Source organism: Mustela lutreola, chromosome 8 (genome assembly GCF_030435805.1).
Source record: "Mustela lutreola isolate mMusLut2 chromosome 8, mMusLut2.pri, whole genome shotgun sequence".
Taxonomy (NCBI): Eukaryota; Metazoa; Chordata; class Mammalia; order Carnivora; family Mustelidae; genus Mustela; species Mustela lutreola.
In genome coordinates, this window is record NC_081297.1 from 78,099,933 (window position 1) to 78,122,561 (window position 22,629).

Consider the following 22,629-nt stretch of genomic DNA (forward strand, 5'->3'; position numbering starts at 1 on the left):
ATTTCATATGCGGGATGGCATTTAACATGTGGACATCTGGGATAAGAAGATGGGGTTTCTAAATGAGAAAACCAAGTTATGCAGGGGAGGACAGCAGAAGCCTGGAGAACCCGAGAAAGGTCCCCAGAAAGACAGGCATATGACTTTTCCTGGTCCTATGGGGCCCCTTACCTCCCAGGCCTGCCATATACATGGCCAAACCTGTGGTTTACAACAACCCTGGTATTTATACATGTTCTCCACTTTCCCACATATATATAATAATCTGTTAAAATCTCTGTGTGGGGGATGCCTTTGACTCAAATCATGATCCCAGAGTCCTGGCTCAGTGGGGAGTCTGCTTCTCCCTCTCCCTCCACCCCTCCCCGCACCATTCGTGTGCTCTCTTTCTTCCAAATGAATAATTAAAATCTTGAGAAAAAAAAACTATAAAATCTCTGCCCAGTAATTCCAACATCTAGAACATATCTGGTCCTGGTTATTTTGACAAAGGATCTTGCTTTCCTATATTTTTATGTATCTCATTACTTTTTTGTTGAATTCAGGAAAATGTGTACAAAAGAACAAAAAATGAGGCAAAGTATATATTAGTCAATAAAGCACAATCCAGTGACAGAGGAGAATTACCCTATGGCCAAAGGTGATGAGCTCAAAACTTGGTCAGATAAAAGAGTAAAAATCTATCAAGCAACTGTGTCTGGGTTCTTTCAGTTTTTTTATCCCTTACATTTCTACCCAGGAAAGTCTGATGCCATCAAGGAAAGAGAGGCCAAAGCATAAGAAAGTTAATGGCCTTTTTTTTTTTTTTTTTAAAGCTATAGTTATGTAGCCATGATAGCTGAGGGGAAAATCAGTCAGTGTCTGGACTCACAGAATGAATTTGCAAATGTCTTCTTGGAGGGGTGCCTGGGTGGCTCGGTCAGTCAAGGGCCCAACTGTTGCTTCTGGCCCAGGTCAGGATCTCGGTGTTGTGGAACCGAGTCCTGTGTGGAGCCCCACGTGGAGCCCTGCTCTGAGCTCTTCATTAGGCTCCTCACACTCAGCAGAGACCTGGCTTCCCCCTGCCATTCCCCCTGCTCACATGCTCTCTCTCTCCCACTCAAATAAATAAATAATAAATAAATAAATAAAAATTTTTAAAAAAGTATCTTCTTGGAGAGTCTCAGAAGATTCATACACTGGTTGAAAATCTTGAAATGCTATTTTAGTTAACAAATTTAACTAAGAACTTAAACCAGCATCAAAGTCCTGTGAGTTGGCTATTCAGAAAATACCTTTTCAGTTGACAATTAGTATTTGGGTAAATACTATTCTTTCTACTCTTTCTGTTTTTATAAAGCCGGGTACTTTCATTCTTGTTCCTATTCTTCCCCCAGGTTTATTTGCCTGAGCCCAAACACACTGCAACTGATTCTGGTTCTTGCATCAAAGACTAAATTACGACTCATTTCTTCTGTTGAACTTTTAAAAGCCTTTCATGCATATAACTCATTATATAACAACCAGATTCTAAACGTACTGTGATCATGGGGTGGGGGGGTGGTATGCTGTAGAAAATGATGATGGGGGCCTCTTCTGTGAAAAATGATTACGAGTTTTACTCAAAATCTAGTTCCTAACTACATTTGACCCACTAGTCTCCCTGGGCAGGATATTTTACTGGCAAGGTGGACTGGGGCTGACTAAGCTCATATATTTCAACCAGAGAAGAGCTTTAAGTTGGGGAGATACATTGTGAAGATAGTAAGGTATAAATATTTGAACATAGTACATTGTAAATACTGACCTTTGAGCCAAAGGATAAAATTATAATATGTAACTATACACTATAATCATTTGTTACTTAAAAACAGCTAATAAGGGGCGCCTGGGTGGCTCAGTGGGTTAAGCCGCTGCCTTCGGCTCAGGTCATGATCTCAGGGTCCTGGGATCGAGTCCCCCATCAGGCTCTCTGCTCAGCAGGGAGCCTGCTTCCCTTCCTCTCTCTCTGCCTGCCTCTCTGCTTACTTGTGATCTCTCTCTGTCAAATGAATAAATAAAAAATCTTTAAAAAAAAACAGCTAATAATATCTGATGAATTTTATTAATTGTTTTTATTCATTGTTACCATATAATGGTCTTAGGTATTCTGGAGTGAAATGTTTGATGTACCTTTCCAATATTTTATCTTTCACAAAAAATCAAAGTCTGCTCTTTTCTGGGAAACAAAATTGCTGAGTCCATCACAGATCACTGGTTTGGCCTTATTAGTCTACCATTATCATACACCGTTAGGAAATTTCCCTGATCTGATTTCTGAATTCCTTGGTGACTTTATTTTAAATGTGCATCTTATGTTTACAATTTGACCTTTAGGTTAGGCTGACCTTTTTATAGGAAAGCTCTCTTTAGGACCACACACTGCTTTACAAATGTTGAAGTTTGTTAGAAAGAACTTTCTTACACTCAAAGGGTCTTCGGGATAGTAGGACCTCTTTCCACTATTATTATCTAAGTGTTCATGTTTTACAAACACACACACACAGTCACACATGCACATATTCTGTTTCTAGAATCCTAGAACTTTTTTTAAACGGGGAAATTCTTTAGAAAGCAACTTTCCAACCTCCTCATGTTCCTGATAGTAAATGGAACCCTCAAATTCTAAGTTGATTTGATTATCAGTATAGATACCAAATCTGTAAAACCCTGACTTTCTGGTACTCAAATGCTTTGTTGGTGATACTGACATGATGATATAAAAGATATATTTTTATTAATCTCATTTCACTGTCAGCAAATAAATGAATGACTTTGGTCATAGAGTTCGGCAGTCTTCTAAGATAAGGAAACCCGACTCTTTGGTCACCAAGGACCCACATCCCTGTTTTAAATAACTGTCTTATTCGACCCCTACACTGACTCTATCTACACCTCAAAGTTACAGGAGAAATCTGACCATGTTTTCACTTGAAGGAGAGAGGGAGCCCCACAAGGCAAGTTGTATGTCTGGCCAAGTCTTGGTCTGTAACTGCCACTCAGGGCGGCGTGTGAACCCAGCTCCACCACCACATGGTGTTTCCTCAGCTTTAGGATACACAGGAGTGCAACCCTGTTCCACCCACCATGGCTCTTTGGATCTTGGGATTTTGGATCGGTTGCTTCAAAGTAGACTCACATCTGGTCTGTCACTGCTATGCTCTACTGCACTCTGACAAAGTTAAACAACAGCAACTCTCTGTCACTTCAGGGGAGGCTTTGTCATGAATATTGATTAGTTAAAAGGGCATTTCTGCCATCTGGCTGGCAGATGAAATGAAAGGATCAATACTTCTCATCCTTCAGCGTCAAGGATCAGAAAAGAAAGGTGGTGGGGGTCAGGGGAGAGGGAGGACACTTTACCTTATCAAGATGGTTGTAGAAATCAATGTTTGCTGCACAAAGATACCTCCCAAGCAATGTGGCGTGAGTGGTAAATATTGTAGCAATGGGAAGTTTCCGAGCTCGAGAAAGGACCAGTCCAGTTCCTGCCTGCCATTCATGGAACTGGGCAATGACGTGCTTGCCATCTGCATGATCTGTCACCTACATCAGAAAAGAAGCATTTAGAATAGTTGTTGGTAAAGCTTGATCTTGATGGTGGCCCACAGGTGAAGGAAAGTTATTTGTGCCTGTAAATTTTAGCAAAATCTAAAGAGAGGTAAGCATGAAATATGCAGATTTAGAAAGCAGAATTATTTTATTGGATTTACAGCATGCTCATGAAGCCCATATACTTGTATGGCATAATCCTCTCTTTCAGGAAGGAAACAGACTTACCTTTGTAGCTACAAAGGGGCCTCATAGAACAAATGCACAGTAGGTACTCCATAAATATTCATCGAATGGACAAATAAATAATAGCAATAACACCCTTGAAGATATCACTAAGCAGCTGATCAAGGGGGACTACCCACTTACAAGCTTCTTTTGAAATAAATAATATATGACTTCCTGTTTTAAGTCAGTCTTATTTGGATCTTCTGTAATTGAAGACAAAACCTCTTTAACTAACATATTATTTTAAGAATACGGAACTGGGAAGAAAGAGGTGAATAACTTGCTTGGAAGCAAATCCTAATTTAGTCACACACTGAGGACACAGGACTAATCTGGGTCTAGCTCTAAAACTAGACAGGGAGTCAATTTCCTTGCCTTTAAGTTACCTTGTTTCACCCTTCCAGAAGTTTAGTATTTAAATTCCACTCCCCTTACAACAGCTTGTTCCCTCAGTGTGGGAATAGAATAGATCATGCAATAACACAAGCATTCAAGCAGTCTGAGCGAGGACTAGGAAATCAAGAGTTCACCCAAGAAGGCAGTTCTCACACTTGGAGGACATCAGTGTCACCTGGAATGCTGGCCAAGTAGAGACATCTGGGTCCCATTACCAGGTAATCTAATTCTGGGCTGGGGGCAAGAGTTTGCATGTCTTACAAGTTTGCAGGCGATGCTGCTGCTGGTGGTCCATGGAAATACTCTTTGAGAACCACTGACTTAGTCTAGAACCTTTGTAGTTTAAAGTACTTGTTCTTCAAAAAGTTTTTCATGGTAATTAACAAGTGCACAGACCAGTAGCAGCTGAGAGGTAACTATAGAAACAGGGTTTGCTCAGGAGCCTTGGGCTGTTAATGTCTTTATTTGCCCTTTGGATCAAAGAAAATGTCTGTTTCTGTAATAGTTTTAATTTAGAGAACACTGGGGCCTTCACTTTCTTGCTTCTCTCCTCTCTAGTTCCCTTTAACAGAAAGGATGAGAGAGTGTGTGTGCGTGCACACACACACACACACACACACACACAGGCTGGCCTCAGCCCCAAGGGCCTTGGATCATGGAGGCAGTTTGCGTAGGAAGAGTTGGTTCCACCAACTGATGCTACAACAAGATGACTTATTGTCATTAGGCCAGATCTCTTCAGCACCCTCACCCTCCTCTCCTAATTCTGTCGCCAGCAGAAAGCAATGGGACTACCTTTCCACCTTCCCCTTCGCTTCGAGGCAGCCTTTTGTAGCTGCTGGAATAAGACTGCACCCGTAAGAAAGGCTGGTCAAGGGGATGTGCTGCCAACAGTTCTGTGATTTGTCCTCAGACTACACCCCCACTTTGTTAGAAATGCTCTTCCTCACCATATGATGTTGAAGTTAAGGACAATCATTTTGAGGTAATGCAAGGAATGCAAAGAAATCCTCCTTTGAGAACTGATGAGAGTGTGGGCTTGGTTCATTTCACAAGGATAGATATCTAACGTTCTTGAGGTCTTTTGGGGTTTGGGAAAGTTGGTTTTTGAGGGGAGGATATTTCACTTCTACAGATCCTTAGCAACTGCTGAGATCACGTCAGCCCTTAGAAAACGATGAAAATACCTAAAAGCCACTGTGGTTGCCCAAGTACTCATGCATAAACAAAACCAAATATTTCAAGCTCTTTTCTACTCCCATAAGTCTAGAATTCAGGTCTTTAGTGCATGATATATACTGTTTTTCGCTTGTATATATATTACCATCTATGTATCAGGGAATATAATTGGTTGTTTTATACACATCATTCTATTTAAATCTGACATGAGGTATATATTAATAAGCACGATATTAACCTGTTCCAAGAGCTAGGATTTAGAGGAAGACTGAACATTTTCTCAGATTCTTTTGAAATATATTAGGACAATCACAAAGGCATCATCTCCTTTAGCATAACCTAAAAACCATGGGATCATTGCTGAGCACAGAGCACAATTACGTTCCTCATCTGTTGTATGACTATGCAATAAACTATACCTCTTTTAAGAACCAGGCGGTTAAAGATCCGAATATTAGCATATCGTTGGCTTCTCGGTCATGGTAAGGGATGCCGACACTGCAGGCTTCCCAGAGGTCACCCTTCCACCTGTCCAGGTTCCAGGCTGAATAGCCTATATCAAAGAGCACCACGTAAGGACTCCCTTCTATCAGCCATCTTCCAAAGTGCACCTGCCATGTAAAGAACACAGAGCTTTGCAGTAATACCAGGCAATGCAAGGGGGAAAAAACGGTATATGTGCTTAGAGCATATAAACTTTATTTAGAATTCAACAGCGGACTATGCAAGCTATATAGGAAACTGTAGTGGTAACACAAAACATCTGATATTTGAGCCTGAACATGGAATGAGCTTGCATCCAGTCATCTAAACCTCCAAGTTCTTATCCTTCAGTAAATTTGGTCATTTAAAAATGAAGTATCTAGATTATATAACCTCTGTCCTTTTTAAAAAGATTTTTATTTATTTGAGAGACAGAGCATGAGAGAGTAAGAGAGGCAGCACAAGGGGGTGGGGGGAGGGGTAAAGGGAACAGGAGAAGCAGGCTCCTGGCTGAACAGGGAGTCCGACACAGGACTTGATCCCAGGACCCTGGGATCATGACCTGAGCCAAAGGTGAACCTTCAGTCTACTGAGCCACCCAGGTGTCCCAATTTTTGTCCTTCTTTTTCTTATTCCTCTCCTGTGATCTAGAGCTCATGGTTTTAGGATTTAATATCATGCATGTTTTTATGATAAAGCTGTAAGATAAACTTCTCTGTATCTTTGATTTGTATTGGATATAATGTCTACAGTGTCACTTATTTTACTTTATGTAACAGGACTATATTTCACGCTAGAAAAATTCATTTCTATGAACAAATGTATATGATTTCTCTTATTCCTCCTATCAGGAAAAAAAAAAAAGTGACACAAAGTGTTTCCCAACATGGGTACTGCCAGGTGTCTTAACTAAATATATTGCCCAAGTTACTTTATCTCTTTAATCTAACAGCTCAAAGTCTAATCCTCTTACATTCTTCAAATTGAATTCTTTTATTCCTGTTTTTTCTTGTACAAGTTCTAATGTTTTAGCTATATCGTTTTCTCCCAATTGTAATTATATAATCACTTGTATATCCAAATTCTAACTTTCTTTTTGGCTTCTATTTTTCTATAGTAATTTACTCATTCTTTTGTCTTGACTTTTATTTAGGTTTATTCTCCAATTACATGGTATGCAACTCCATAAGTCCCTTCAAATCCTTCTTGGAAGTTGCCAAAAGCTAAGAGCTTCTCATTCGTATCTGGCCCTCTCTAGTAAACTGGACATGTCTGCATTGTTTAGTTATTGACCCAGTGACTCTACCCAAGGCTGAATTTGGGGAGCTTGAAAGCCCATTTTTGGTCATCATTCTCTTCCACAGGGCTCAGAAATATATCGTGATATCTCTCCCATCTAGCCTTGGACAACTCTGAAAGACCCCATTATCTGTCAATTGCTTCCATTGTAATCAATAAGTATCATGGCACTCTTCCCTTTCCAGACTGAGTTTTCCTTTCCAGTTGTTTTCCCTTTAGAACATTCATTGATTTATGTATTCATTCAATGAATAGTTACTAACTGCCTAATGTATGACATATGATACAGTGAGCTGAAATCATAGAGAAATATTGACACTGGAGAATGTAAGCTAGCTTGTTTTGACTTCCAGTGAGTTCTTGGCTATGATATGGAAATATCCTTACATCAGAAATCCATTTAGAACTTTAAGACCAGTCAGACAATTATGATTTTCATCTCTGTCTTCTTTCATGAGAGCTTCAAATACAAGCCCCCTCCAAAGTCTCGCTCTTTTATCCCAGTAGCACAACATGCATCCCTCTCTTACCTTCTTAGGTTCTCTATGCTACACTCACTATGATAGGTTTCCCTGGTGCCCTCTGGGACCTCAAGTTCCCTTCAGTTAAATCTGCATCTCAGGCTTTGCCTAGACCTTGTAGACACTGCTACTCACATGGACATCTCAATGAAGGCTTCTCATGTTTTCATCCCCAGAAACTATATTCCTGGGGTGAGTATAAAGAAAGTTTGGATTTTTTAAAAAAATATATTTTTTTAATTTTTTATTTTTTATAAACATATATTTTTTATAAACATATAAAAAAATATTTTTATTTATTTATTTGACACAGAGAGAGACAGCAAGAGAAGGAATATAAGCAGGGGGAGTGGGAGAAGGAGAAGCAGGCCTCCCACAGAGCAAGGAGCCCAATGTGGGGCTCGATCCCAGGACCCTGAGATCATGACCTGAGCCAAAGGCAGACACTCAATGACTAAGCCACCCAGACACCCCGAAAGTTTAGATCTTTTAAAATCACGCTGAAACTTATTTGTGTAGAAAGACATCTTTGAAATTGATGTTATCCAAATACATTACTTTTCCTTGTCCTATTAATCATCTGGCTACTTTTCCACCTTTCTCTGGGCAACTTCAAAATCCAATTTTTTATCCTACACAGTTAACCTCATGGTATTCTGACTTTATTGACTTCGAAGAACTTCATGTCCATGACATTCCAGCTACACAAGCTCATGGCTACACTGTTATCCTTGTCAAAACTGAGACTATTCCTTCTCTGAAATTTTCAGCCTGAGCATTCTTTTACTTGACTACAACATCCATACCTCCACTTCTCTCACTCTGCTTCTCCCAGCATATATACTCCTTTTTCTGTCATCAACACCTCTGGTTTTTGGAGCCCTCCATTTTTTCCTACATCATTGCCTCCTTTCTGGCTTTGCTTCCTTTCCTATCCATTTCAAAAGCAACTGTTCATCAATTCAACCATTAATTCAGTCAGTCATAGAATCATACTTAATGATCCTTTTTCTTATTGAAAAATTTTATTGCCACAACTTCTGTACCTTTTCCTCACCATTCACTTATTCCCCAATCCACTGTAATCTGATTTAACCTTCTTCTCCCTCAAGGCTGTATTTAGCAAGATTACCCTGAATGGCCTGAATATTGCTAACCCCAACTGAGATTGGTTAAACCTTTCACTGACTTAATCCCTCCTTCATACTTGAAACTCTCTCCTCCCTTGTTTTGACCTATTGCTATTGTGATGGCAACAGATTAAGACACAAACCTAGTGGTTTAAAACAACACAAATTTATGATCTTTCAGGTTTAGGAGTCCATAATCTGAAATAGGTCTTTGGGGTTAAAATCAACATGTTGGCAGAGTTGCAGTTCATCGGTAGGCTCTAGGGGAATCTGTTTCCTGGTCTTTTCCAGCTTCTAGAGGTTATAGGCATTTCTTGGCTTGTGACTTCTTCATCTTCAGAGCTCATCAAGCCAATCTCTACTTCGATTGGCACATCTTCTTTCTGATTCTAACTCTACTGCCTCACTTTCATAAAGACCCCTGTGATTACATCAGCCCACCTAGATAACCCAGGAGAATCTCCCCACCTCATGATCCTAATCTACAAAATCCTTTTGTTAAATAAGCTAACATATTCACAGGTTCTGAAGATTAGGATTTGCACACCACCCTTGATTCTGTATCACTAGCTGTGTTTGTACTTGTGCAATCTCTGAGTTCCTTTTTTCTTTTCTTTTTTTTTTTTTTAACATAGTTGTTCCAACATGTTGACATTTCCAAAGGTTTGGCTCAAAACATTTGCTTTTTGTCTATAATCTTCCACTGAATACTGTTATCAATGCCAATAATGTCAACTACAATTTAAACACAAATGACTTTCCCCAAACACGTCTATCCTCTACCTTCTGCTGCACTCCGAATCTATTATCCTATTAGACATTTCCTGACAGTTTTTATAATGTGCCTCAAATGTAACCTATTTCCAATCAAATTCATCCTCTTTCTCACAAACCTGCTCCTTTTCCCTAGGTAGGTAGTCTTCTCTTGTGAGTTCATGTGAATGGTGGTCTGCTCTCCTGTAACAGTCTACTAGTCCTGCAGAGTGAAGTTTCAGTCAGTATCCCTTACCTGGCAGCCATGTTTATTCATTGTGTCCACTGCTTTTCTAACAGCATCATTTATAGGTTCACATTGTTCTACCTGAGTCTTCATATTATGCTCAAAATATGGTCCAATCAGAAAATAATTGTCTCCCCATTCATCTGCTGTGGTTTTGGCCTTCGTCTGAATCACAGTATAGATGCCACCAACTGTTAAAAAAAAAAAATTCCATTTATCATTCAGGTTAGTATTTCATTGTAAGTGATGAAGGCATGGAAATGAGCTCTCATTCTTAAGTTAACATTTAGGATTTATCAAGTACAAGAGTTTCCTTAACTTTCTAGAAGAAAATTTTTAAAGGACACTAACAAATAGTTACTATTTGGTTCAGTTCATGCATTTCATAGAACAGCAGGTTGGCAGCAGCTGAGAAATACAAGTATTTCCAGGAAATCTTAAGAGATATCAGAAGAAAGCAGAACTTGACCTAAAGCTCTATTTGCACTGAAGTTTCAAAGTGGGTTCCAACAACTGTTGTCAGGACACACACCCTCAGCATCTATAATTACCTTTTACTCCTTCTCCTACACTGCTCCAGAGGGGGCTAGTGTATGTCCAAGTAACAGCCACTACTGAAATTATGAATAAATCTTTCAAGCTAAAGAGCCACTTACCTTGGAAGGTACCCAACAAAGTACCTTTTGACAAGAGAAAAGAAATGATAGATTTTGAGGGGGGAATGCTTGGCCCAACCCTCATGTCAAGCCCAATGATTCACATTCACATTTTCTTATAAAGATTTTATTTATTTATTTGAGAGGAAGAGATATTGAGAGAGAAAGCAGGGAGGAGAGGGAGAAGCAGGCTCCTGGCCAAGCAGGGAGTTGGAGTCCAATGTGGGACTCGATCCCAAGACCCTGGAATCATGACCTGAGCCAAATGCAGATGTTTAAGGACTGAGCAACTGAGGCACCCTAGCATACATATTTTCATGTGGTGTCTCATTTCCCCTCTGGCATTGCTGCCATCGCTGTTAAAACACAGAGTCAAAAATTATGTGTACCCTGGGATCCAGCATGTCTACATCTAGAATATTGTTCTTGGAAATAAGAAGAGTGTCCAAAGATATGTGTATTGGGTTATTTATGGAAGAATTATAATGGTGAAAAATTGGGAACAACTAAATTGAACTCGCTAAATCAACCAGTCTAAGGCTCTATTAGCTCATTTGTTCAGCAGAGATAAAATATTACTTAGCTTGGAGGCAAAAGGGAGGTTGTAGCAGCAGTGTCAAAGACTAAGGCTCAATGCAATGTAGTATTCGAGTAAGTACTTAAAAGGGTGAAGAAATAAAGCAAGCAGTTATGGAGAACTTTTTAAGCAAGACATGAGTTAGATCCAAGGCCCTAAGTTGAGAGCACAGTGGACAAGGGGGGGATAAAAGGCATTCAAAAGGGAAGGTTTGAGATGCAGCAACTAGGCAGCAGGAATAGGGAGGACCGAGCGGAAGACCTTCGGTAAACTCAGGCAGGGTATCTTGTGCTGGCCCTAAGCGATCAACTTGTATGAGAGTATGAAGCAGTCTGAATCAATTTCTTAAGCAGTACTCTGTCCATGAGCTATAGGTGAGGAAACAGCTCAAGAAAGCTGTATGAGGGTGTCTGGGTGGCTCAGTGGGTTAAGCCTCTGCCTTCAGCTCGGGTCGTGATCTCAGGGTCCTGGGACCAAGCCCTGCATCAGGCTCTCTGCTCAGCAGGGAGCCTGCTTTCTCCTCTCTCTCTCTCTCTGCCTGCCTCTCTGCCTACTTGTGATCTCTGTGTGTCAAATATATAAATAAAATATTTTTTTAAAAAATGCTCTGTGAAATCCCAGAGCCATCACAAATCCTGGCACCAATCTTCAGCTCTACTTCCTAGAGTGATTTTATTACTTGTATATTTTTTAAAAAGGTTTCTATTTTTACTCCAGTTTTTTTAAGTTATTTCAATTCACCAGGATATAGGGTTCGATAGCAGTTGTATCTCTTAAACTTAAGCAGTTGTAATTTAGACTTTAAATGATAAATCTTTTTTTAATTAACATATAATGTATTATTTGCCCCAGAGGTACATAAATGATAAATCTTATCAATAGTCACAATCTATGGCCAAAAGGTAGAATTTGCCATCTGCAAATTTTTCTTTAAGCCTGAACCACTCAAAATATACTTTTTGGTGAACTGCCTTTTAAGATGAGACACAAAATGCAAATGTTGGTACTGTTATATAAATACCAATAGGATTCATTAACTCATAAAAGGGTAGTGCTAATAGAATTCCCAACTTGTAATTATTTCATGCAAACAGTTTTCACATGAGCCTACATAAACTTCTTGTCTTTAAGAACTCCATGTCTAAGAGAAGATTTCATGGCTATAGAAAATGTAAAGAAATTTAAAACTGTCACTTGAACAAAGAACAATAAGAACTTTCAATCACAACTGGAAATTTAAAACTGTCACTTGAACAAAGAACAATAAGAACTTTCAATCACAACTCAGATGGCAGATGACGAAAACACATGAAGATGATCTGTAAACCCTGCACGTAGAGGCTTCCAGAAAAGACCAGAACAGAAATGATTCAATTACCCAATCAGCAATAAATCTGAGGCTACATAAATTGAAGCCAGAATCAAGTATGCCTAAATAGTTCTCCAAATTCCAGAAAATGTCATGAACTGTCAAAAACATTTGTTAAGAAAACAAATTTAGAGAAAAAATTTGCGAAAACAACTAAGAATTTTTTTCTTTAAAGTGTATAAGCCATATCTTAGCAATGTATTTATATACATATAAGCTTTATTCACACTCATGATCCATAAAAACACAAGATTTTCAAATAATTTCTTCTGTAGACTTATTTCCTTCACATTTTTCTTATAAAGGGGGCTATGTTATTAGGTTCTGATGGCATGCATTTATTTTTGATTTATTCACGTTTCTATCTTTAAAACTTTCTTTTATTTGCAGCTATGTATCTTGCCTAGAGAATTTAGGATATCCTTATTTTTTAGACTATGTGTTTCAAATTCAAATACACTAGGGCAAATGCAAACACATTTTTATTTGCTAAAGGACCAAAAGGAGAAGAGAAATTCTTTACTCAAAAAAAAAAAAAAAAAAAATTAGATGTGGGAATTGAGATGCAAAATTAAACACTGTTAGTTAATTTGCTGTTTCTTTTTCCCATTTGAGGCCTTCAACCTTGATAGAAATAGCCATAGAGGGTTCATAAATAGTATGGCTATGCGCTTTCAGTGTATCAGGATAAAAACATAAAATTTAAAAAAATATAGTCCTATATTGGTTGAGACCGAATGGTAAATGAATCATTCCCCCCTAGACTACTTCATGTATAGTCTTTCCGTGGGGAGGTCATCTTATCACTATTTCATATGCTCAAGGTCCATTGTAACTTTGCTCTGTCTCCCCATATTTGTATTTTCCTCAGCCTTTAGTTTGTCTAGATGCCACATTTACCCAAAACTCCTCTCCTGACATGCTATTTATAGGTGAATGTGATGGCAAAGAAATAGAGTCATTCCTATTTTCAAATTTGGACGATATTCCAGAGGTTCCCAACACATATGTTTTTAATGACTTATTGTTTTACTGGTGTAGGTCATTGAATTACATTGAATTGACTTACCCTTCACTTTCAAACATGTACTTTGTATTTTATTGATCTATATTTTCCTGAAACAACATGGGAGCTATCTTTTGTATGAGGGCAAAGTATCGGGCCTTTCATAAGAAAGAAAAGATGAGGTCCTATGGCATATGTCATGGAGATAGCTAAAACCCCAAGTTTTCATATAGAAACACTGCTGATATTGCTAAAATTGGGACTCCAAAGTGGTATGGAATGTGGACACCAGCCAAAGTGTGTATATGTGTGTGTGTGTGTGTGTGTATACACGAACATATATTGTATATTATTATACTCTCTATATATTATATATAATAAGGATATACATTTGACCCTTGAACAAGGGATGGTTGGGGTGCCAATCTCCCATGCAATCAAAAAATCAAAATATAACTTTTGAATCCACAAAAACAACTAATAGCCTGTTGACCTGAAACCTTACTGATAACATAAACAATTAGCCTATATTTGTATGCTATATGTATTTTACACTCTCCTCTAAGAATAAAGCAAGCTAGGAAAGGAAAATATTGTTCAAAAACATCCTAGTGTAGAGAAAATACCTTTACAGTACTATATTTATTGAAAAAGTCTGCATATAAGTGGACACATGCACTCAAAATTGTGTTGTTCAAGGACAATCTTCATTACTTTTAAAAATGTTTAAAAGTTACAGAATTTGGTGGCGCCTGGGTGGCTCAGTGGGTTAAATCCTCTGCCTTCGGTTCAGGGCATGATCTCAGGGTCCTGGGATCAAGCCCCACAACAGGCTCTCTGCTCAGCGGGGAGCCTGCTTCCCTTCCTCTCTCTCTCTGCCTGCCTCTCTGCCTGCTTGTGATCTCTGTCTGTAAAATAAATAAACAAAATCTTTAAAAAAATAAAAAAAATTAAAGTTACAGAATTGGGAAGTTATATGACTTCAGTATACAGAGCAAAAACTAATCTGGCCTCCCCATCTCAAGACAGCTGCAGAACAAGAGTAGTCATTCTACACTTAGACATCCTTCTCTGAGGCATCAAACCTGATAGGAAAGACGACCATGGTCAACAAATGTTGATGTGTCCAGAGCTTTGCTGGGTCTGTGGCTTCAAAATAAAGCATCAGCAGTCTTGGGCAGTGGGAGATGACAGCTTGGAGCAAGCCAATAGCTCTCCCCACCCTGACTGTACCACAGTGGTAAATGCAAATGTTCTCGACAGAAGGGGCTCAGACAGGGTCATCTGGGTGAAAAGGAAGTGAGGACACAGGGCTCCTCTTGAAGCTGTGGATGTGCGGAGCATGGTGCTTGCGTGGATTGTGTTTCTTGTGGTGAGGCTCGGGATGCCACTGACATGGCCACCGTGAGTCCATGCCAGGCAAAGGGACATCACCCCTACTTACTATAATCCTGATCCATAACTCATTTGAAAACAGAATCATGGAATTGCTCAAAGTGAAAGGCAGTATGAAAACGAATGACCCAATTTCCTCCTTTGATGAATACATTTTATGAAGAAATAATAATAAGTTAACACCGCCAGAGCATTTACTAAATGCGAGGCCCTGTTCTAAGTGATTTACAGTTGGTATTTGTTTTAGTTTTCACAACACCATTATAGATACGGGCTGTTATTACCTTTATTTTAAATGGGCAAACTGAGGCAGAGAGAGGCTATGAGACCGATCCAACATCACACAGGTAAGGAAGGAGTTGGGATTCCAGCCCAGGAAGTCTGACTCGAGAGTCCACAGGTTGTAGACAGCCAAACTATATATAACTGTCTGGAGCAATATAGTGATGGATTTTTAAAAGCGGTGGGTGGCTAGGACAGAGGAAGAAAATGAGCAGTGTCGCAGAAAAACCAGTTATCTTAGGTCTTGGGGAAAGTAGAATCCTTTCTATTCTGCCCTAGAGAAAAGCCATTTGGGAAACAATACTTATGGGAAATGGGTTTTCATTTTGGCTCTGGGTACTTACCTTTAACGAAAAGGAACCCAGGGCTCAGGTAGCTAGCAAGCAGATTCTCATATCCATCATGGAGGGTTTTGGAAATCTAATGAAGGCATTCAGTCCTTTTCCCCAAAAGAGGACTTACACATACCATTTTCAGATACAATTTTAAAGGTTTACAAACTCCTCGAAGCCCACTTTTCTCAAGGTCCTACCTTCAGAATCTCTGCCTCAGAAGAGCAGACTCACAATTATAATCAGTTTCTACCACACCATTCCGACTGCAATCTTCATTTTTTTCCATATGCTGTTCACACCATATGACCCAGACCTACGGTGTCTGGGTTGAGAAGGGAGATAGTAGAAGTATTGTATGTATTATATTACTTGCTGGCTTTGAGCCAAAATGAACTGTTTTTAATTTTTTTTTTTTTTTTTTTTTTTTTTTTTAGAGAGAGAGAGCACGCACATGAGAGCATATGTGGTGAGGGGAGGGGCAGAGGGAGAAGGAGAGAGAGAACCCCAAGCTGATTCCAGGCTCAGTGCTCAGCCTGACTCAGGGCTAGATCTCACCACCCTGAGATCATGACCTGAGCTGAAATCAAGAGTTGGATGCTTAATTGACTGAGCCACCCAGGCACCCCTATTTTTAGAAAATTTTTAAAACATTCAACAACTACATTTCAGAGTTATTCACATATATTAAATTAGCTATCATTATTTGTGTCAATATTCATTAAGGTCTTTTTAATAATCTCAGATATCCTCAACATAATAATTGGTCCTTAGTCTACTATGATTTGGGCAGGTCTATGGAGAAGAAATCATTGTAATGAGGCACAAACAAAGGAAAAAGTGAACTTTGTTTTCTGACATATGTGTAAACCTCTTCATTGTAGGCCAAGCAACAGTCTTTAACTTGTCTCTTTCTTTCCTGCTATCCTCTCGTGCAACTAGTAATAGTGTTTTTCAAAAATACATCAGACCACTTAGCACTTCCCACTACTTAGAACTTCCCATCATTAACCATAAACTTCACAAACTACCCCCTGCTGGTCCTTCCCATGGGCAGCCACCCCTCCACTCCTTTCCTCTTTCTAAGCTTCCCTCAGATCTTTGAAGAGTACACTCGATCACCTCTGCATATGGACATACCACCCTCCCTCAAAAAGAACACTGTCCCTCCTTATCCCTGTTCCCTCATCCTTACCCAGTGGCTTTTCCTCCTCCAGGTGTTAGCTCAATTGTCTCCTCCCTACAGAGGTGCTTTTCCCCAACACCGATTTAGATAGAAACCTCCCCTCCCCAGCCCCCAGTGCGTAGTCTTTTTCTTTTTTTAGTTCAATTAATCAACATACAGTGTATTAGTAGTTTCAGAGGTAGAATTTAGTGATTCGTCAGTTCCATGCAACACCCAGTGCCCGTGCCATCACACGCCCTCCTCAATGCCCATCACCCAGTTACCCCATCCCTGCACTCTCCTCCCCTCCAGCAGCCCTCAGTTTGTTTCCTATGGTTAAGAGTCTCTTATGGGTTCTCAGTGTATCTCTTAGAGCCCCTCCTTCTCTTATTCTTATTGTCATCACATTTGACTATAATTGCGTGTTCAAGGTCTACCTACAAGTTTGTAAATTCTGGAAGATTGGGAATCAATTCCATGTTATGAAGCTCTATCTTCTTCATTTTCCAGTGCCTGACACCTAATAAACACCTGATGAATTTTTATTGAATAATAAATAAATAGCAATAACAAATGGATAAATGAATAAAAGCAATAAATGCCAAGGGTAATACGAACAAGTAGAAAGTGTTATTCTGAAGTCTGAGAATTAATATCCAGTAATTTAACTGTGACTCTCATTTTTATATTATACACATGTCTATTTTATACTGACAGAATTCTAGCAGAATGGGATTTTTTTTTCCCTGTCAGAAATCTTTTGTTTTCTTGGATATGAATAGATTTCCTTGCTTGCCACAAAACATTATAAAATGGCTGGATCATAGTACATTTATTTCATTCATGAAGAAACTTGATATTCAGACAGTTTAAAGAATGTTTCTTCAAAGTCTTAGAAATTTATGGCTTTTGATCGCAAGTCCTATGTTCTTTCACCTATAGGGCATTTCCTTAGGCAATGATATTAATTTTTAATTCTTGTGGGTAGTAAAAAAGAGAAGTGACCTTGAAGAAGACCTAAATGCTAGTCCCAACCATTCCATTTGCTTGATCAGTTAATGCCTTAGTCATCCATTTCATTTTTGAAATAGAGGAGTTGGATTCTAAGATGCCTCCTATCACTGCCATGAACTGCAGGGAATTGAAAGTTCAAAGTAAATTAAAAAAAAAAAAAAAAGCTACGTATACAGTGTCAATGTATTGTCAGGGATGAACTCAATAATTGTCCATTTATATGAAACTTTCTAAAAGATACGACTGTAATAAGTATTAAAATAAAGACATGTTGAAGATGTCAGCTGGGTGAAATTTTGTTGTTCCCTTCTCCACACACACAAAATTTCCTTTCCCTTATAGGGGAAATGAAAGAAAATGGGTTTCAAAGGCAGTGAGGGCTGAAATGTATTCATTCCTTCATTCCAAAGAAAAAAAATCCACTGAGCATTTTCTGTGCACCAGTCACCGTTCTAGGCCCTGAGATCAGCCCACACAGGACCTGGATGTAAACCCCATGGGGTAACAGTGCGCACCAGTGTATTCCTAGCACCAGTAAACAATGCTCCATTAATGTTTGCTAAATAGAGAGAAAAGGAAGAAAGAAGGAAGGAGAAGAACTCTGTTTAGGTGCTGGAACACACACAGAGGTCCTCTGAACTGATTCCTGGTGCTAAAGAACGCCCCCAATTTTTCCACTGACAAGCTACGTCCTTGAGTTCCTGCCTACTCTGTAGAGAAAAACCTTCTTTCAAGTCTTGCTCTGGGATTTATGAATAAAAAAGACGACTCTGTTCCCTGGAACTGTGGACATATTTAAACACCATAGGAAAAAGTACATTAGATACAGCTCTTCATCAAACAATTTTCCGTAATAAGGTTTCTGCTTTCTTTGTTTCCATCTCACTAAACTACAGAGTAGAAGATTGCTTTGTTTTCTCACATTCCTTCCTGCATTTGTACATAAGCAGGATTGATTTTCACTTTTGGGATTTCAAGATTTTATTAATTTTATTAAAAAGGAGATTTTATTAATTTTATAACTATGTACATGTGAGAACTCTAAACACTTAGCATAAGGTGAAAATTAGAACAGATGCCAAATATAATTCCTCCAAGTTTGAAATACTCTTATTCTTCTTATAGGAGCTTGACGTAATGCTTTCTGAGCAGCTGCTAAGTTAAAACTGTAATTCCAAGCTATTTGTGAATTATTAGCAATATTACTATGTATGTCATATAACCTTTTACAGTATATGACATTAAAGTCATTGGTCCCAATCACATATGGTTCTCCTTAAAAAAGTACATGGTTATGTTTCTTTGTTGAGAGAAATCATAAAACTGAAAAATGAAATATTAGCTCTCTATTCTGTTTTGTCATAACCTGTATTTCATATTTCAGCTTAAATGCACATTCCCTGGCAATGAGTAGTATTTTCAGCGTTCTCTCCCTCCAACACACAGCCACATCTAAGTTATAGCCACCTGTTGAAACAGACAAAGTTAAACCTAACCAAAATTGACATTTAGTAAGTTTACATTCCTCCTCCCTGTCAATTCATTCTCACTAAAGTCACCTGTGATATCTTAACCTACATTCTTCACCAATCTGGCAAATAGCCACCTTCCAGGGCAGTACAAACCTTTATTGGTTACTTCCCAAGAAACTTCAAAAAGCAGTAAATCTTCCACAGGAAGTTCTTCAACTTCCCACCGAGGAAGCCCACTCAGGGATGTCACAGATAGAGATCGGCCTCGGAGCATTCTTTTTCCAGTCCTCTGAAGCTTTTCTGAATCCTTTATTCAATACACTGGGATCCCAGGAGCAGTGTGCAGAGAGCTGTGTAGGTTCAAGTTAGAAGATCTCAGGCTTGGGGAACTTCTCATCGATGTAAACCAGTCCAACAAAATCTAACGTGCCTCCCAGAGAACTCTTCAGTTTAAGCAAGAATTCTCAGCTCCTCTTTACAGTCTTTCTGGGCAGGTCCAGGGAGGACAGTATCTCCAATCAATATTAACCTAAAACAACTCAACCACATGTAAAATTCTCGGGTTCGGGACTTAGGCAAGCACCCCTTTGGGTGGTGGAACCCTCATAGGCTGAGCATGACACAAATCCAGACCTTTAGCCCTTGTCCTTTTGACCAAACTCCTAGACTCATGTAGTCATCAGTGTTTATTTCATCACTTCCAAAGTGATCCAAGATTAGCAATTCCCCTTTTTAAGTTTGCAGACCACTTTAGATTCCATGAAGAATTCGCTGGGACCGTTTCTATGCTTTAAATCCCTTTAGATTTCCTAAGTATGCTTTGGTTTCTGTTTCTAGAACATTAAAAAAATTATTCCTAGTTACTATAGTCTACCTTTATAATCTAAATTTGAAGTCCAAATTTATAATCTAAATTTGAAATCTAAATGAAAATGTATAAATTCCAGTGTGTGTTTTGGTATAACATACAAAGAATTTAATCTTGACTGGTCAATGATAATTTAAAAAAAAAAAAAAAACTGTTTTCAAAAGTTTAATCAGATCACCTGATGATTGTTTTACTCACTCCCACTCTATTACTCTGACTTTTTGAAATTCCTGGTCCTCAATTCTCATTCAGGGTTTTTTCCTCAAGTACCAGCATTCTCAGCAACACATCATCTCCTAATGACCCTCAAAGTAGACCCATGTAACTCTTTTGATCCTATAATTTCCAACAGGCAGACACCCTTTACCAATTCTTTTAAATAGTAAATGCCATTTTCAAAATTGCTCCTTTCAGTCAAGAAGAGGGAAATAAATGGAAACATTTGAGATCTGTTCACAGGATAATATCCTCCTCTATTCATGTTATGTGGGTGAATCCTCTTTCCTCTGTGTGTGTGTGTGTGTGAGAGAGAGAGAGAGAGAGAGGAGAGAGAGAGAGAAAGAGAGAAAGGGGATAATTTCTGTAATAAGATTTGGAGAGGAATCAGAAAAAGAAAAATTATCTGCTTTCCATATTCCTAAATGTTGTCCTCTAAAATTCCAGCAGAGGTCACTAGATACATTCAGAAAAGCACACATTTGCTTTGACAGTGTGTAATCTTTTAAGTCTTTAGGATACTGAAGGCTTAATTAGCCTGCACCTGCATATTCAGAAAGAGTCAGTTAATGTATTTACGGAACACCTATTATGTGCTGTTACTCTGGAAATGGAAAGTATTTTAGTAAACAGTAAACAAGTGCTTGCCTTCATGTGGACAGGTAGACATTCATCATGTAAACAAATAAAAAATATTTCAGGTGCTGTTCTTTCTGAAGAAGAAAAACTGTAAAGTGATAGTGCCATTCAGTGAAATGAGTGCCTTAGCTGGGAGTGCTGGGAAGATCATTCTGAGAAAATGTTACTTGAATTGAGACACAAAGGATGAACAAGAGGCGGTAACCCTAAAAATCTGCAGGAAAAGGGAAACCTAGCATCTTGTTGGTGGGAATGCAAACCAGTGTAGCCACTATGGAAATGGTATGGAGGTTCTCCAAAAATTAAAAGTAATACTACAATGTGATCCAGCAATTCTGCTTCTGGGTAGTTATTTATCTGAAGGAAATGAAAGCACTAACTCAAAAAGAGATCCGCATTCCTGAGTCACTGGGGCATTCTTTGCAACAGACAAGACTAAAGATATGTTTGCAGGATTTGGATGTGCACCACATGGACATTTAACTTCTGGAAATGCAACTGTATCAGCTAGACAAAGAGAAAATAGAAAGAAGAAGAGAGAACAATTTAAATAGCTTTTGAGAACCCATGTAAAGAGGAGAGAGGATGCCCCGATGGGGAGAAACTAGGAAACGACAGTTCCTACGTTTGGTTTTCCATAGTCTGAGTGTCTCACTGGCTGATCATGTCTGAGGTTTTTATGTTGTTTTTCTGGGTTTTTGTTTTGTTTTGTTTTAAGATTTTGTTTATTTGAGAGAAAGAGAACAAACAGGAAGGAGGGGCAGAGGGAGAGAGAGAAGCAGATTCCCTGATGAGCAGGGAGCACAATGCAGGACTTGATCCCAGGACCCAGGGATCATGACCTGTGCCAAAGGCAGTTGCTTAACAAACTGAGCCACCTAGGCACCCTGCGCCTGAGATTTGACATACATTTTCCCATTTGTATGACAGCTACAGACCCCAACTTAAGTAAAAATATCTCCAATATACTCTATGCAAGGGGGCCAGGTTGGCTCAGTGGGTTAAGCCTCTGCCTTCAGCTCAGGTCATGATCTCAGGGTCCTGGAATCGAGCCCTGCGTCAGGCTCTCTACTTGGCGGGGAGCCTGCTTCCCCTTCCCTCTCTTTCTGCCTGCCTCTTTGCCCACTTGTGATCTCTCTCTGTCAAATAAATGAATAAAATCTTTTTTTTAAAAAACTTTATACTCTAAGCAAAAGATAGTAACAACTTGCAGTAAGTACTAGCAGTGAATTTAGAGAGAAGTGAGTAATGGGATGTTTGTTAACAATTGGCACTTCTTGGAATTGATGGGGTGTGGGAAATTAAGGGTAGTTTGGTACCTATCAAACAAGGCAGTTGGCCATGTAATGCACTAAAATAAGAAATATGGGGGGAAGAATGGATTTATTTGAGAGATTAGATAGTGACTTCCATTTTAGACATGGTGAGTTTGGGATACCAGCCAGATGCAGGAAGTTAGATATTTCTGCCTACTCAGAAGCTCAGATGAGAAGTCTGGGACTTGGCTAATAACTAAAGCCATGGGAGTAGTGAGATCTCAGGAAGAGGGAGTACAGAGTGGGTAGGGTAAACTGACCTGGAAGGATAGGGTATATTGCTCCAGAAAGTTCGATTCTTATGGCAAAGACAAGGATATGGTGCCATGGGTTTTATGTGGTATGGACAATACAACACAAAAGGTATATTATTTCTCAACAAGGGAGATTTCACATAAAACTTTAGATCTCTATTTTTTCTTGAAAACAAAATCTAAACCCTATTCTCCTACCTGTATGGCAACAATCTGCTGGAACTGGGTAAATCTGTCCTTTTAGCTACCACTTTAGTCACCT

General features: G+C 39.0%; 1 protein-coding gene across 1 annotated transcript in view; it reads right to left on the bottom strand.

The window, feature by feature from the left end:
- The window catches only part of GYS2 (glycogen synthase 2), a 58,751-nt gene extending 39,063 nt beyond the window's left edge, over positions 1-19,688 (bottom strand). Inside the window, exons 1-4 of the mRNA XM_059185714.1 lie at positions 19,228-19,688; positions 9,816-9,997; positions 5,793-5,984; positions 3,382-3,564 (exon numbers count right to left, since the gene is read on the bottom strand). Of these exons, the coding sequence (XP_059041697.1) occupies positions 3,382-3,564; positions 5,793-5,984; positions 9,816-9,997; positions 19,228-19,348 (678 nt within the window). The 5' untranslated portion in view covers positions 19,349-19,688. The remainder of the gene's footprint in view (positions 1-3,381; positions 3,565-5,792; positions 5,985-9,815; positions 9,998-19,227) is intronic.
- Positions 19,689-22,629: the final 2,941 nt, after the last annotated feature.